Raw genomic sequence first — 16693 nt, 5'->3', positions numbered from 1 at the left:
TGTGAGATGATAACAAATACAAGGTGGTCCTTTGTTACTGGGGTAAGTTGTAACAGGTAGACAAAATATACAAAAACTAAGGGTACTCCAAGTGATTTAACACAAAAACAGTTTTATTTTAAATGAATGGCTGCAAAAATAAATATGTGTGAATATGGGGAGTGTATGAGCATATTGTGTGTTTTTGTGCATGTGTGCCTTTGTGTGTGTGCATGTCTGTACGTGCACATTCATGTGTGTGTGTGTGTGTGTGTGTTCTTGTTTTTGTGTCATATCAGGACACAACTCTGTATAATGACATGTGTATGACACAGGTATTACAAGGAGAGGGTGACTTATGAGGACATAACCCATGTCCCCATTTTTCAAAACGCTTATATTTTTTGAGAAAGTAAAAATGCAGAAAGTTTCCTGTGAGGGTTAGGGTTAGGTGTAGGGTTGGTGAAGGGCCATAGAATATACAGTTTCTACATTATAAAAACCATTACACCTATGGGATGAACACACTTTACACAAAATGTGTGTGTGTGTGTGTGTGTGTGTGTGTGTGTGTGTGTGTGTGTGTGTGTGTGTGTGTGTGTGTGTGTGTGAGCAAATTAACAGACGTATGTTTATCCCCACTCCAGAGAATGAACAAATGAAATGCATTCTTTACCAGTCACAATGGTGACAAGAACAAAAAAAAAAAAAATTCACTGTAAGTCTGGGGTTCCGCTTCATAAACGAGCCAAACCAATCAGGCCCTGCCATTTTCTTCTCATTTTCTTCTCTGGCTTATGACAAAGACTCCTCCTGCTCCATGGTGAAGACCTGGTGAGGACTGTAGTATCCTACACGAGGAAGGTCCCTCAATCCCTGGTCTTTCAGTTCTTTATATTTCTGCCAATATCTGTTAAAAGGTTACATTGCAGATTCCGTGGGATTTTGCCACTGCCCTAACAGACTTTCCTTTCCTAACTTTCTCTGCTGCTCTTTTTAAAAGACTAGCATTGACTCCAATATCTGTTTTTCCCAACCAAGTTCTAGGCATTCTGTAGTATTGTTAAAATCACAAAAATGTTCTTGGTTGTATGTAAGGGGATGGTTGTAACACTTTCAAAACACGTGTTATATCCTACCCCTTCACTGTCACCCAATGTTTAGCTAGCTGTATTAGCATGGTGCTTTGAAATTGGCAGAAGGTTGATACACCATTCTTTACTAGAGAAACTACAGTTTGACCTGATATAACTCATACAACATTATCTACAACGGTAGAAGTACTAAACAAAATATTATCTTGTTATTTTTTTTACTTTCTGACCTCAGAATTAGATTTTCTGCTGTAGCTTCAGGAGAGCAACACAGACTGGAAAACCTCCATGTGGGATTGTAAAGGAAGCCTGATGAAACTGAAATTGTCACATGACTCCTATCTTGTCCCTGATCCATGGAATTGTTGGTGTTACAACTCTCCCCGTGTTACAACCATCCCCGGTCTCCCTACACTTTGATGTGATGTGTCGTTCTGTGTTCAGATGTGTCTGAGAGCACAGAGAGGATCCAGAAAACAGCTGAGTGTGATTTGAGTTTGACGTAAGCACATTTAAGAGCTGAAACAGATGAATGATGTTTGAGAATACAGACGAGACGCAAGCTCTCTTAATCATCATGTTTAAACTAATCTTTAGCCCTATATCGTTCTTCGTGATTAAGTAAAAAAAAAAAAAACTAATGGTTTTTTACTAATGGTGTTTTCACAGCTGTTTTACTCTTAAAAACTACATTTCTAGCATAAGTTATACAGCACAGCTCTGTGTGACATAAAGGTCATTATCATATTCACATTTTGAAGGAAACGGTATCATTGTTACTTTATAGTTTGTTAACTACAGTGACTCTTCTCTGTATTGTAGCTATAGAAGCGCTATAGAAATAAAGCAGACTTGATTTACTCACACTGATAAAAGCAGTCTGTTTTGGGATGTATTCAGTGAATGAAGGCTGTTTGTGTGACTGGATCACAGATGATGTTTCTCATATTAATAAACCAGTCAGATTTAGCTGTATATGTAGGGAGCGATGAAGCTCACTAGGCTTTGAGGCTGAAATAGTGACAGAGTATGTTATTGATGCGGAGTGTTTTACTGATCGGAGTTTCTCAGTCTTGTTGGTGTTTGAAGTCCAGCAGACGATGCCAAATCTCGCTGTCAGAAGTAATATTCATAATTCAAGCACAAATTGTAAAACTCTTGGCCTAATGTTTCGCTGGAATATAATGAAAAGAAAGAAACTAAGAAATCTTAAATGAATTTGAATCTTAAAGTTTAATTTAGGCTGTTTCTGTAAATGAATAATACAATATGGTTAATAAGCCTATAGTTAAACGATGATAACAACAAATTAGCCTGGTTTTGCTACACTAACCATTGTTTTACCATAGATTTGTATTAAATACGTCAAAATAAACACTTTATACACTCTTACTATAATAAAACCATTGTAAATCTTCATAAACGTGTTGATAACTAAAGTGAAAGCTGTCAAGTCCCAAACAAGCTGTATTTGTACTAATTATAGTCAGCCTATTTCAAAATTAAACCTACTGCTTAAAAATTAAAAAATAAAAACAATTGCCTAATAATTTGTCGATACAAAAAGGATCAAAACTCCATTGTTTATTTAATACATCTTTATTAATTTCATGATGTGTGTTCACTGTCTCTGATTGAATGTTTTATCATCAGCAGCTGCTTAACAAATAATTCATTCAATAAAAGAATATAACATCCATGAAGTAAACCAGGTTTGTCTGTTAAACAGAACAGATGTAATATTTGTATTCATGCTTGCTTCATTAATCGTTTTTAAACATTTTTCCATAAATGTTTAGATGTTCATTCTAATAAATCACTTGTTTTATAATATAATAGAATAGTTTGTTGTGTGATCATCATGTAACTGTGTGAATCTGAATCATGAGATCTTCTGTGATTCTGATGATGGAGTAAATACTACAGTCATCTGTTTTCATACAGTATTTAAACAGAAATGATGATGAGCATGATCTTCTGATTTGTCTTGACGTGACATAAATTGTTTTATACATGAAACAATCACAAAGATTATAAATGCAGCTTTAATGCTTTCATTTCCGTTCAGACGTGAGACCAACTTCAGAGGTGAGAGAAAGACTGTTTCTTTCAGAGAGAGTCAGTAAACACTCACTTCCTGAGCTCAGGGACGCTCTGAAACATTTATACATTTGTCAGATGCTTTTTTGCAGAATTTGAACACTCAACAGTGTATTTAATGTAGCATGAAATGCTCTGTTTCTTTCTTTATCGGTTCCTCAGGCGTGTGGACAATGAAAGATCTCAGCAGCTCATGTTTGCTCAGAACAGAAGCTGATGGTTTCCTTTTGTTTCTGGGCTTGATATGATCATGTTATCTCCTGGAAGTAAAAGTAGAAGACTTCTTCCCTAATCAGTGCGTCACATAAATCACCAGTTTCCTGGTTCACTATGTGCATTATTGTAATATCATATCATATATTTTATGTATTTATTCTAGATTAGTTTGATTTCTCTCAAACAAGTTTCATTAGGGCTAAAAGACTCTGAAACATTGTTTTTAAAGTGTTTTGCTTTATAAGTTTATATATTTTAAAAGTTTTTCTCCAAACTCTCAAGGGCTTCATGTTTTGTGTATGTCCTCCATTCCTCTGGTATCTCTCCAATCCTCTCAAATGTTTTCTCATAGTATTTCTCCAGATCTCTCTGGAATCTGCACACAAACCACTTCCAGTAGATCTGTTCAGAGAGATCAGGAGTGATGCTCCACTTCTCATAAACACCTCCTGCTCTTCTGTACTCTCTATAGAGGACTCTATCATCTGATCCATCGGGATAAAAACATTGATCACTTGCTACATCTGATGTGCAGATGTTTATACACAAGTTTGTTGTTCCTCTGTAGAAATGTCCATTAACTCCAGTGACTCTGTGGAAAGTAACACTGTGATCTCCAGGATGGTCTTCTGTGGTGTTTGTGCAGGTGGCTCCACAGAACGGACACTGAACCCAACAGCACTGACAGAAGTGATCTATCAGAACCCCATCTGGTCTGAACTTATAGTCCAGTTTCAGAGGAAATGACTCTGTGTTTAATCTCCTGCTGATCTCAGACATTATAGTAGGAAGTTCTCTCTTTATCACATCTTCTAGGAGATTGATATCATCAACATCATCATGTTTGACTCCACTGAGGTGTTCCTCAGAGAAGATCAGATCATCTGAGATCTGCTGTGTGAAACTCTTCAACCACAAACCAACATCTCCTCTGTTCTCTTTAACACGTTCAGTAGATTCATCTCTGTTCTCGTGAACACGTTCAGTAGTTTCATCTCTGTTCTCTTGAACACGTTCAGTAGATTCATCTCTGTTCTCGTGAACACGTTCAGTAGTTTCATCTCTGTTCTCTTGAACACGTTCAGTAGATTCATCTCTGTTCTCGTGAACACGTTCAGTAGTTTCATCTCTGTTCTCTTGAACACGTTCAGTAGATTCATCTCTGTTCTCGTGAACACGTTCAGTAGTTTCATCTCTGTTCTCTTGAACACGTTCAGTAGATTCATCTCTGTTCTCGTGAACACGTTCAGTAGTTTCATCTCTGTTCTCTTGAACACGTTCAGTAGATTCATCTCTGTTCTCGTGAACACGTTCAGTAGATTCATCTCTGTTCTCTTGAACACGTTCAGTAGATTCATCTCTGTTCTCGTGAACACGTTCAGTAGATTCATCTCTGTTCTCTTGAACACGTTCAGTAGATTCATCTCTGTTCTCTTGAACACGTTCAGTAGATTCATCTCTGTTCTCGTGAACACGTTCAGTAGATTCATCTCTGTTCTCTTGAACATCTTCAGTAGATTCATCTCTGTTCTCTCGAACACGTTCGGTAGATTCATCTCTGTTCTCTTGAACACGTTCAGTAGATTCATCTCTGTTCTCGTGAACACGTTCAGTAGATTCATCTCTGTTCTCTCGAACACGTTCGGTAGATTCATCTCTGTTCTCTCGAACACGTTCGGTAGATTCATCTCTGTTCTCTCGAACACGTTCGGTAGATTCATCTCTGTTCTCTCGAACACGTTCGGTAGATTCATCTCTGTTCTCTTGAACACGTTCAGTAGATTCATCTCTGTTCTCTTGAACACATTCAGTAGATTCATCTCTGTTCTCTTGAACACCTTCAGTAGATTCATCTCTGTTCTCTTGAGCACGTTCAGTAGATTCATCTCTGTTCTCGTGAACACGGTCAGTAGTTTCATCTCTGTTCTCGTGAACACGTTCAGTAGTTTCATCTCTGTTCTCGTGAACACGTTCAGTAGATTCATCTCTGTTCTCTTGAACACGGTCAGTAGATTGATGAGCTGCTCTCATGATCTTCTGCTCCAGGAGTTTAATGTTCTCCTTCATCTTGGGTAAAACACTGACTCTGAACTGATCAGTGATGTACCGGCTGACTTCATCTCTGATGAAACTCTTGAAGTGATCTCTGGGAGTTTTAATGTAGTTCATGTATTTGTCGAAGTCCTCCTCTTCTGCCAGTCTCTTCAGGATGTATTTCTCCAGATGTGATCTGTTTCTATTTAGTGATTCACAGTTTGATCTTATTTCACCTGCTAAATCTCTGGCAGTTCTCTTGTAAACACTCAGTTCAATGAGCTCTTTCAGTTTCTGACAGATGATCTGACCAAACATAGCAGCTGATGCGGCTCCATGACAGTATTTCTGGAAAACACTATAGTATTCCTCTCTCTTCTTCTCTACATATATTACAGGATCATGGTTTTCTCTGAACAGTGTGTGTTGGTCAGTGATCTTCTTGTTTGCTCTCTCACAGATGGACAGAACCAAATCCATGAAGAACTCATTCTTGAACACATATCTCACTCGTCCTTCCTCATGTTGTGTTACTCTTGCTCTGATGTAATCTGTGATTTGTTGAAGGCAGCTGATGTTGTAGCCCATCTTTGAGATGTTAAATGTCTGAATCATTCTGTCTGTCTGCTGAACAACATCTGTGATGAATGATCTTATTTGGGCTTCATCCTCTTTAGAGAGAATCAAACCATACATCTCGTTAACTAATCTGTGCACATTTCTCAAAGCTCCTGTAAATTCACTGGATCTCTTAACCCTCACATATTCTGAATAACTCTGCACAGAGAGCAGTGATATTTTCTCTCTCCAGTGATCTACAGAAACACTTTTATAGCTGTCACTGAGTATTTCTCTCACGTCTCTCATTATATCAATGTCTCTGATCGTTGGAGTATCTCTGATGATCATCTTCACACTCTGTTCCCAGAACACATCAAACTCTTTCTTCAGTGTTTCTTCATCAGTTGTTCTGTCTCTGAGTTTTAAGGCGAGTTCTTTGCTCTTTTCACAGAGAGTGTTTTCATGATGTATTCTCTGAGCATCAATCTCTTTCTTCAGGTCTCGCTGCTGAAGAACCTCATTTAATCTTCTCTGTGTTTCTCTCACAATGTTTTCCTGAAGATCTTTGATTTTGATTTCAAATGATGTTTTCCACTGAATCAGTATATATTTATATCTGTGTTTCTCAAAGAATTCAGACATTGATTTCTCCACTTCTTCTCTTGTCTTCTTCAGTTCTATTTTAAGACCGGTTTCTTCAATCTCATAAATTGCTTCATTTTCTATTTGGTTGTGTAGTTTGTTCTCAGTTTCCATCATGGCACTGCGGAGACTCCAGGACCACTTCCTGTATTCTGTCTCCAGTTTCCTGTAAGCTGAGATCTCCAGAGAGTTTCTGAAGCTGAAGACGAATCGTTCATTCAGTAATGCCTCCCAGAGATCATTAATACGAACTCTGAAGTCTTTCAGCCTCGTTCCATCTGATTTTGAGACATAAGTAATAATAGTTTCCTTCAGGTCTTGAATGTTCTCACTGTAGTTTGGGTTTGGTGGAGCCATGGGCGGACTGCCTTCCCAGAGCTGAGAGAAATACTTCACATCTCTCTGAACATCAAATCTAATGACGTCACTGAAACACTCAGCATCACTGTCTTCCTCTTCAGCAGCGAGTCTTGTCATCACATCCAGTTTCTCCAGCAGTCGTCTCATTCTCTCCATGTTTCTCTCTCCAGCTGTGACGTCCCAAACGTTCTGATGCACAAACACACAGCTGGGATTCAGTCTGACCTTCTTCATCCTCATGAAGGCCTGAACAACAATCTGAAGAACGTCCTGCATCTCAGATGGGTTTTCTCCAAAGATGTTGATCAGTGTCAGATCTCCAAGACCTACAACAAATGTGGCCAGTTCATTGTCATGATGTCTTGTTGATCTTCCAGACAGTTCTGGAGCACGAAGACCCTCAGTATCAACAACCAGAATATAGTCAGTGTTCATCAGTGTTTTCATCTCGTCTGAGACTCTGATCAGCTGCATGAAAGCTCCTCTGGTTGATCTTCCAGCACTGACGGCAGACTGGAGTCCAAACATGGCGTTCATCATGGTGGATTTCCCAGAGCCTCGAAGCCCTAAAACTGACAGCACAAAGACTCTCTGGTCTCCCAGTTTCTGGATGAGTTGATCTAGAACAGCAGAGATCCAGATCACAGGAACATGAGCAGCATCTCCATCCATCAGCTCCAGTGGAAATCCAGAGATCATCATCTGTGCTGCGAGACTCGGGAGAGAAGAGAAGTGAACCTGCAGGTCTTTCTTGTTTCTCTTCACAGATGAACATGATTCATAGATCTGAGCCATCTCCCTCATGATGTGCACCACACCAAAGACTGAAGCTTCAATCTCCTCAGATATTCTCTCAAATTCAGATGTGAGTTGTTCAGATTTATCATTGTCATCTTTAGATTTTAAGACTGTTGACCATTTTTCATCATACTTGTTATGTAGAGCAGAAAGATCAGCTGATGTATGTTCATCCAGGAGGATTCTGAGCCATCTGAGCAAAAACATCTTATGGTCAATATTTGAGTTCATTTCTTTAATAAAGATCTTCATAAACTCACTGATGTCAGATTCATGCTGCTGTTGACGGAGTTTCTTCATCTCCATTTCTCCTTCATCTCCTCGAGGTTGATGTAGTTCTCTGTTCTTCTGACTCCACTGATGCCACAGTTTCCCCTGATGAGGAAGAAATGATTCTTTGATTTCTGTCAGATCTTTCTTCTTCAGTAAACTCATCATCTTCTGTGCTGCTTCTCTTCCTCTCTTGCAGTTATCATCATCATCCTCATCTACTCTGATGTCTGAGTGTTTGGACACATCTTCAAGTCTGAAAGTGTGAGAGGATTCTGAGAGACAATCATTTATAGCTCTTCTGAGCTCTTCAGATACTTCTAGCTGATTTCTGTTTTTCAGACCGATCTTGTATTTTCCTTTCCGTGTCTCAATGATGGTTGACTCATCCTCAGTGAGAACACAAATGAGTGGCTTAGAGTCCTTGTAGAGATTTTGAAGTGTTATCATATTTCTATCATTCCTCTGAAGTTGTGGCAGAAGAACAACATTGACTGAGCTCATGTGAGTGAGGATCTGCAGCTGTTTCTCATGTTCTCCTGCATCTCCGTGTAGATTACAGAACGCTACACACTCAGTGAAGTTATCATCATCTGATCCAGAAGGACAGAACCAGGAGATCTCCACCACTCCGTCCATCAGGACTCTGGATCTGCTGCTGCCGGGACAGTTCCTGTGGAAGAACGTGTTGTGTTTCTCATTGATCAGACGGTTCATCAGCTGAGACTTGGATGAAGACACAGTGCCGAACCTGAAGAAGAACACCATTGGAGTTTGTGCTCTGTAGGTTGGCTGGGTTTGACTGATGATCTGATTGCTGGTGTTTCTCATCTTCCAGCTCTTGTTGATTTGTCTGAATGTCCAGAGAGGAAACTCAATCTGTCGTGTGTCTGGATCAGGAACAAGCAGAGGAAGAGCGAACTGACACTGGGACAGTTTAGTGACCATCAGCTGCTTCAGGAGAGCATCAGCACAATGAAACACAGCCATCTGGACATCCATCGGGTGAATGAGATCAGACTGACTGGTTCCTTTATTAGACAAATTCATGCTTTCAAAAATATCACTCTCATCTTCAGGTGAGTCAGTGTGTCTTTGTTGTGTGTGCTGTGGTCCACTGATCTCTTTATTTGTAATGTATCTTGCTCTGTAGTTCATCATCAGTAGTTTCTGAATGTAAGTCTGAATCAGCTCTTCTTCAGCACAAGACTCATGAGACTGTAATGAATGCTCAGTTATCTGAAGAACATCTGTGGCTCTCAGTCTGTGATCTATATGAAGATGTAGTCTGTGAAACAGCTGCTCTGTTCTTTCAGCTTTCACTTCTGCAGTTACTATGTCTTTGTTTTCTCCCTGTTTTAAAGACAGTACAATAAACTAAAACAAATCATTTAAAAGATGTATTGTTCTTCCATTCAGTCATGTGTATTAACAATGGGAAAAGGCACAGACAATTCGAGAAAAATAATCAAAGACTTGATTTTGTACCAATCAAATATTTCTGCATTTCTGCAAGATTTGAAGTGTTAAAATGGATGAACATGAATCTGATTTCTTCGGGCCTCATTTATAAAATGTTGCACAGAAACCATCCTAAATTGGATCTTACGATCATCTCTCAAATATGCGTATGTGTGATTCATAGAATGAATTCCTGGTCTGGGCAGCCAAAAAGCTGTCATAAACTGTGCTCTGGGATAATGACGATTCCATCCCCAGATGGAACATTTGAGAGTCACTCAGGTAGATCTGTTTGCTTATCCAGTGACCTCTCACTGCCAGTTGTTTTTCTACCTGACCAAGGGAACACTTGACATGGATGCACTGGCACACTTTGCAAGATCAGTGAGGACGCTGAGCTTGTAGTGTTCGTGGCACCTTATTGGCCCACCTGGACCTGGTTCCCAGAACTAACGCTCCTCCTGACAGCCCCTCCTTGGTAGATTCCTTGGCAGGAAGGATCTACTGAATCTGAAACAGGGCACCCTGTGGCACCTGCATCCAGACCTCATGACTGAAACTACATGACTGGTCCCTGGACAGGACATGGCGGTTCTAGGTGGCCTGCCCCAGGAGGAAGTTGACAACATCAGTTTGGAAAAAGCATGGTCTATGAGACATGGTTATGCTCTTGAAGTGGAACCTGTTCATCAACTGGTGTTTTTTGTACCAAGAAGACCCTCGAAATGCCAGATCAGAGATCGTCATGGCCTTTCTGAAGCAAGGGTTGGAGCAAAGGCTGTCTCCCTTAGTCTACATGTCTACATGGCTGCGGTTGCTTCCAACCATGACCCTGTGTAAGGAAAGTCAGTGGGAAAGCATGACCAGGTTGTCAGGTTCCTTAGGGGGGCGAGAATGCTTAATCCTCCATGACCCCTGTCACAACCTGGCTCAAGGGTCATGACAGAGGAGGGAACGAGGCAGCATAAATAATCAAAAAGTGATTTATTTAACAAAAGAGTCACCAAACATAACTATTTAAATGCAGACGGTAAGTCTCCGTAACACAAATAAACCCAAACAAAATATAGTAGTCGGCGTGATCAGGCCATGGATGACATCTGGATTGCAGAGAAGAGACTTCCCGAGTAGTTTGACCAAGTGGAGCTTTATCTTCACTAGTTCACAGGTTCCAGGTGCACCCAATCAGCGAGCACCTCAAAAGAACAAAGATAATTAATCACACAAGGGCCGTCACATCCCCCCCCATAAAGTCGGTGACCCAGAGGGGCCACCGGCAAAACAAATCACAGGTACCAAAACCCAATATAATCGAAAACGTTGAATTACAAAATTACCACAACACAATAAATGGCAGAATATTACACAGCCGAAATATACATTAAACTTCAACTTGTGTTTAAGCTACTGCTTCCCTCCATTCCATCTTCAGCAACCCCGATCTGGGAATCAAATTAAGAAAACAGGCATAGGAAAAACAAGTCTTAAGACAACAAGAAGCGGCATCAACACTTAAAGCATAGGAGCACGTGATAACGCGTCTGCTATTACGTTGTCTACACCTTTAATGTGTCTAATCTCCAGTGCGTAGGCTTGCAAAAACAACGACCACCTCATGAGTCTCTGATTGGGACACTTCAGTGACTGTAAAAATGTCAACGGATTGTGATCGGTGTACACAACAAGTGGCCGCCCTCCTCCAATGTACACCTCAAAGTGCTGCAAAGCCCAAACAAGTGCCAGCGCTTCTTTCTCTATCACTGAATAATTGAGCTGATTACGGTTGAATTTTTTGGAAAAGAAGCTAACTGGTCTCACCATTCCCTGATCATCCTCCTGTAACAAAACAGCACCTGCACCCACCTGACTTGCATCTACTTGGAGCATGAATGTTTTATCAAACTGTGGTGCTATCAACACAGGAGACGAACACAACAGGGACTTAATATTCTCAAAGGCTTGCTGACACTCATTAGACCACACAAACTTTACCTTAGCTTTTAACAACTCAGTCATATGAAAAACAACTGTAGAGAAGTTCTTACAGAAACTCCTGTAGTATCCAACGAGACCCCAAAAATCGTTGTAACTCTTTTTTAGTTGTAGGCCTAGGAAAATGTTCTACTGCCCTGACTTTGGCCTGGACCGGAGCTACATGGCCCTGCCCCACTACACGTCCCAAATAAGTCACTGTTGCACTCGCAAACTCACACTTGACAACCGGTCAAACAAAGCTCGAATGAGTTTAAGATGAGCATGCCATGTGTCACTATAAATAACCAGATCATCTAGATAAACAGAACAACCTTCTAAACCTGACACAACACGATTCATCAAACGTTGGAATGTCGCTGGAGCGTTCCTCAAACCAAACGGCATGACTCTATAAGAATAGAGTCCAGATGGTGTAACAAATGCCGACACCTCCTGAGCACGCACAGACAGCGAACCTGCCAATATCCTTTAAGCAAGTCAAACTTGCTAACAAATTTGGCAGAACCAACCTGATCTATACAGTCGTCCATACGTGGCAACGGAAAGGAATCTGGTTTAGTGACTGAGTTTACCTTTCTGAAGTCTGTGCAAAATCTAGGCGATTTATCAGCCTTTGGAACCAAAATACACGGTGAAGACCAACTAGAAGGTGACGGGATTGCAATATTATTTTCCAACATGTAAGCAACTTCAGAGTCTAGATATTTAAGTTTCTCTGGAGACACGCGGAAAACACGCTGTTTAATTGGTTGTGCGTTTCCAACATCAACATCATGTTCGATCCAATTTGTGCATGTAGGAACATCATCAAACAGACATGGATATTTCTGTATCAGATCTGACAACTCACCACGCTTAGATTCAGTCAAATGCAACAACAGACTATCAAGGTTACGAAGGGTCTCAGAATTTTTTAGACGACCATATAACAAACTGTCATCTGGTTCTGGCACTCCATCTACCTCATGTGATTCTGACACTGAACTCACAAGCAAAACCGTATGCACCTGGTCTCTTACTGTCTGGCTTACCTCAGCCTCACGCTTATAATATGGTTTGAGAAGGTTGACATGACATAACTGTGTTGACTTTTTCCGTCCTGGTGTTGCTATTATATAATTCAGGTCAGACCTTCTCTCAACAACTGTATAAGGACCAGCATATTTAGCCTGAAATGGCGAGCTCACAACAGGCATCAGTGCGAGCACTTAATCTCCCGGACTAAACTCTTGATGCTCTGCACGGCGATCATAGTTATTTTTCATTTTACTCTGTGACACTTGCAATTTCTCCCTCGCCATTTCACCTGCTACAAACAAACGATGTTTAAAGCCATTGACAAAATCAATCAAATTTCTGGGTGGTTCTGCCTCCACCAGACCATCTTTTAAAACAGCCAAGGGTCCACGCACTTTGTGTCCAAAAACCAAGTCATTAGGACTAAAACCTATACTTTTCCTGCACAGCTTCTCTTGCAGCCAACATAAGCCAGGGAAGACCCTCCTCCCAGTCTCTATCCAGCTCTGTGCAATATGCACGCAGGAGAGACTTCAAAGTCTGATGGAATCTTTCCAAGGCCCCCTGACTCTGTGCATGATAGGCTGATGATTGGTTATGACTGACACGCAACAATTTCAAAATTTGACCAAACATGTGCGAAGAAAAGTTGGACCCCTGATCGCTCTGGATGACCTTCGGAATGCCAAAGACTGAAATGAACTGACTTAGAGCTTTCACTACCGCCTTAGTGGTAATTGCCCTCAATGGATATGCAGCAGGATACCGAGTATTCTGACACATAACAGACAGCAGGTATTTACAGCCAGACTTAGAGCATGGTAACGGACCCACACAGTCCACAATCAGGTGCTCAAATGGCTCATTCCTAACCAAAATGGGTTGTAATGGAGCAGGTTTAACATACTGATTGGGCTTACCCATTAACTGACACACGTGACATGTCTTAATGTATGTTGCAACATCTTTTTTCAACCGTGGCCAAAAGAAATGCTTCAAGACACTAAGATAAGTCTTTTTCACACCAAAGTGCCCACTCTCATCATGAGCAACTTTTAAGACAAGGGGACGAAATTTAGTCGGTACCACCAACTGAACGATAGCATCCCCAACAAAGTCAGTACCCAGAATCAACCATTTCCTAAGCAACAAGCCTTTTTGTAAGAAATACCCACTTGCTACACTGTTGATCTCCTTAGCAGATACAACACAATTAAACATTTCTTTAAGGGAAGAGTCACTTTACTGTTCCTGTATCAACTCAATTTTTGACACCAATAGTGGAAAGTCCGACATCGATGGAGTCACGAACTCTACTTCACTCTCATCAGACTCCCTCTCAGACTCCGCTTTACTCATAGCTCGTGTACTTACACAGGCTGAGAAAACTTGAGGTAAATCAGCGGCAATATGGTCAACAACAGACTTAACTGGGCAAGATGCAACGACTGGCAAGGGAGTAGTGTCAGCCCAAACATGGCTACCGGCCAGCCCGTTACCCAGAATGAAATGAATCCCCTCAATGGGCAACGCTGGATGTACTCCTACATTTACCTCTCCTTTTACCAGTTCACAGTCCAAGATCAACTTATGTAACGGTATGGGTAAAACAGTTAAACCCATGCCACGACTTAGTATGCATTCACCCGTGTCAGTTTCTTCTGACAATGACAACACAGATCCCACAATATAAGAGTCATAGGCCCCTGTGTCCCTCAGAATTTTTACTGGAACCCTAACCTCAATTCCTACCATTGACACAAACCCATCTCTTATAAAAGGGGCATAAGCTGCCAAGACATCCAGTTCAAGCTCTGTTGTAAGTAACTCAGACACACAGTCCGTAACAACCGGTGCCGCTGCTGCCACAGGATTAACCTTAGATAATACTTTTTTATTTCTAAAATGCAGCAGCGGACAATCAGCCTTCCAGTGACCCTCTTCATGACAGTAGTTACAGTTAGTGTCAACATTACCTCGCGATACTGCTTCTAACTTCGGTGCACCAGCTCTCCAAGAATGCTCACATGTTATAGCACGCCCTTTATGGAGTAACAAATACTCATCTGCTAATTCAGCCGCACCTGCCGCCGTGACGCACTTTCTCTCACTAACATATGTTGCAATATAGCCAGGAAGCATGCTTTTGAACTGCTCCAAAACAACAAGGTCACACAGATGCCCAAAAGTAGTGACCTCCAGCGCATCCAACCAACGTTTAAAATATACGTCTCGAGCAAACTCCATATAAGTTTGACCAGTGCGTCTTTCCCAGGACCTAAAACGTTGGCGATACGCTTCTGGTACCAGCTCATATGCCTTTAACACAGCAGACTTGATTTTTACAAAGCTAGAGCTATCTTGTGCGCTCAAGGATGAATAAGCTTCCTGTGCTCGTCCTGTCAGCACACACTGAAGCATCAAAGCACAATCTGCTCAATCCAACCTCTAGCTTTAGCAACACGCTCAAATAATATAAAAAAAGTATCCGGGTCCTTTTCATTAAACTGTGGCAGTAGTCTTAAATTATTAATATCAAAGGAACACACAGCTCTAGACAACTGCACACTCTGATCTTCAGTGGACCCCTTACTATTATTTGCCAAAGATAATCGGCGCCCTCCCAGATCTAATTTGGCCTGCTCGATTTCTTGCCGAATCCTCTCCACCTCAATCTGCTGTTTAATTTGCAACTCATGTCTACATTTGTCATGATCAAGCTGAATCAACAACAGTTCTTTCTGTTGGTCAAATGTTAAGCCTTGAGTCTGGATAAGTACGCCAGCAGAAACTGGAGAATCATCTTTCTTGTCTACAGCCAACACACCCTTCTCCCTCAACTCAGACTTCTAAACTACCTTAATGTTCTCTTTAAGGCGTTTGTCCCCTACCACTATAGAGAAGTGCTCTGCAATCTTCAGTAGCTGCTCTCTAGTACAACGCTCCAACGCCTCTTCAGACGGCGCTGCAATAAATGCATCACAATCTGCCATTATAACAATTGGCACATCAAAACCACAGCAACAGACCCAGCAAGACAATGTAGCTTCCTCGTGTGTACTAAAAGGACTAAACCTCAAATGGTATGGAGTTTTCCCGCTATCTTAATCAACCCAGCTAACTAACTCATCCCTAGTCTTCATGCAGCTACTTGTGGTGGGTATTTATGCACTAATGACCACTGGCTTGGAAGAGCAACTAGCACGCTAGCGATCCTCCCAAAACCATGGACATGCTCCCAAGCTAAAAGCTTCACCCACGTTCGCCACAACACTACCAAGGACCCGCACAACAAGCCCAAAAGTGGACCGTCGCTACAGCCTACAAGAGAAAACTCCAACCGCTTTTGAAAACAATATGCACACAAGGACCCACAACATTCACCTGGATTATCTGTTGACTGTAACAACAAATAATTTGTAAAAGAAACAAAATCACCTACAAGTTTTCAAATGCCAAAACCAACCTTCACTTACCCTGCTCAACCAACAAACCAATCACTACAACACTACCCCAAATGAACAAATGAGCAAACAAACAATTACCAAAGTAAAACAAACTTCTTACCATTCGCACAAGCTGCCACGCTCCCAACAACTAGAACCTCATACATAGGCCTACCTATTAAACATTGATATCTTATTAAATTGCCTGAATTCTAAGACCGAGACGAGCCCCCATTTTGTCACAACCTGGCTCAAGGGTCATGACAGAAGAGGGAACAAGGCAGCATAAATAATCAAAAAGTGATTTATTTAACAAAAGAGTCACCAAACATAACTATTTAAATGCAGACGGTAAGTCTCCGTAACGCAAATAAACCCAAACAAAATATAGTAGTCGGCGTGATCAGGCCATGGATGACATCTGGATTGCAGAGAAGAGACTTCCAGAGTAGTTTGACCAAGTGGAGCTTTATCTTCACTAGTTCACAGGTTCCAGGTGCACCCAATCAGCGATCACCTCAACAGAACAAAGATAATTAATCACACAAGGGCTGTCACACACCCCCCCCCCCCATACCCGTCGCCACAGCTGCTGAACCACCACTGAGCCACGTCTCTTTCATAGGTGTAATCTATGAATCACAAATGATCTTGAACTTACACACAACTGAATGGTTTCAGCTCTCTGTCTTGTAAACGACTCCTAATTAATGTCATTAT

General features: G+C 41.2%; 1 protein-coding gene across 1 annotated transcript; it reads right to left on the bottom strand.

Moving 5' to 3' along the window:
• Positions 1–3369: 3369 nt before the first annotated feature.
• On the bottom strand, positions 3370–15520 carry LOC113078836 (interferon-induced very large GTPase 1-like). The gene is made up of 3 exons (XM_026251150.1): positions 15386–15520; positions 5360–9407; positions 3370–4318 (listed from the first exon to the last, which is right to left on the bottom strand). The coding sequence occupies exons 1-3, from the start codon at positions 15518–15520 to the stop codon at positions 3645–3647; spliced, it is 4857 nt and encodes a 1618-aa protein (XP_026106935.1). The 3' UTR covers positions 3370–3644.
• Positions 15521–16693: the final 1173 nt, after the last annotated feature.

The sequence above is a fragment of the Carassius auratus genome, unplaced genomic scaffold (genome assembly GCF_003368295.1).
Source record: "Carassius auratus strain Wakin unplaced genomic scaffold, ASM336829v1 scaf_tig00026729, whole genome shotgun sequence".
Taxonomy (NCBI): Eukaryota; Metazoa; Chordata; class Actinopteri; order Cypriniformes; family Cyprinidae; genus Carassius; species Carassius auratus.
Note: the sequence above shows the minus strand (reverse complement) of the source record. Positions and strands in the feature narration are given on the sequence as shown.

Excerpts from the sequence above, each read along its gene's own strand:
- LOC113078836 (XM_026251150.1), bottom strand. The coding sequence starts at position 15,520 with ATGGCAGATTGTGATGCATTTATTGCAGCGCCGTCTGAAGAGGCGTTG. Across the intron at positions 9,408-15,385 it reads GCCTTAAAGAGAACATTAAG|GGAGAAAACAAAGACATAGT; the intron begins GTAGTTTAGAAG and ends TCTTTAAAACAG. Across the intron at positions 4,319-5,359 it reads CAGAGATGAATCTACTGAAC|GAGATGTTGGTTTGTGGTTG; the intron begins GTGTTCACGAGA and ends AAGAGAACAGAG.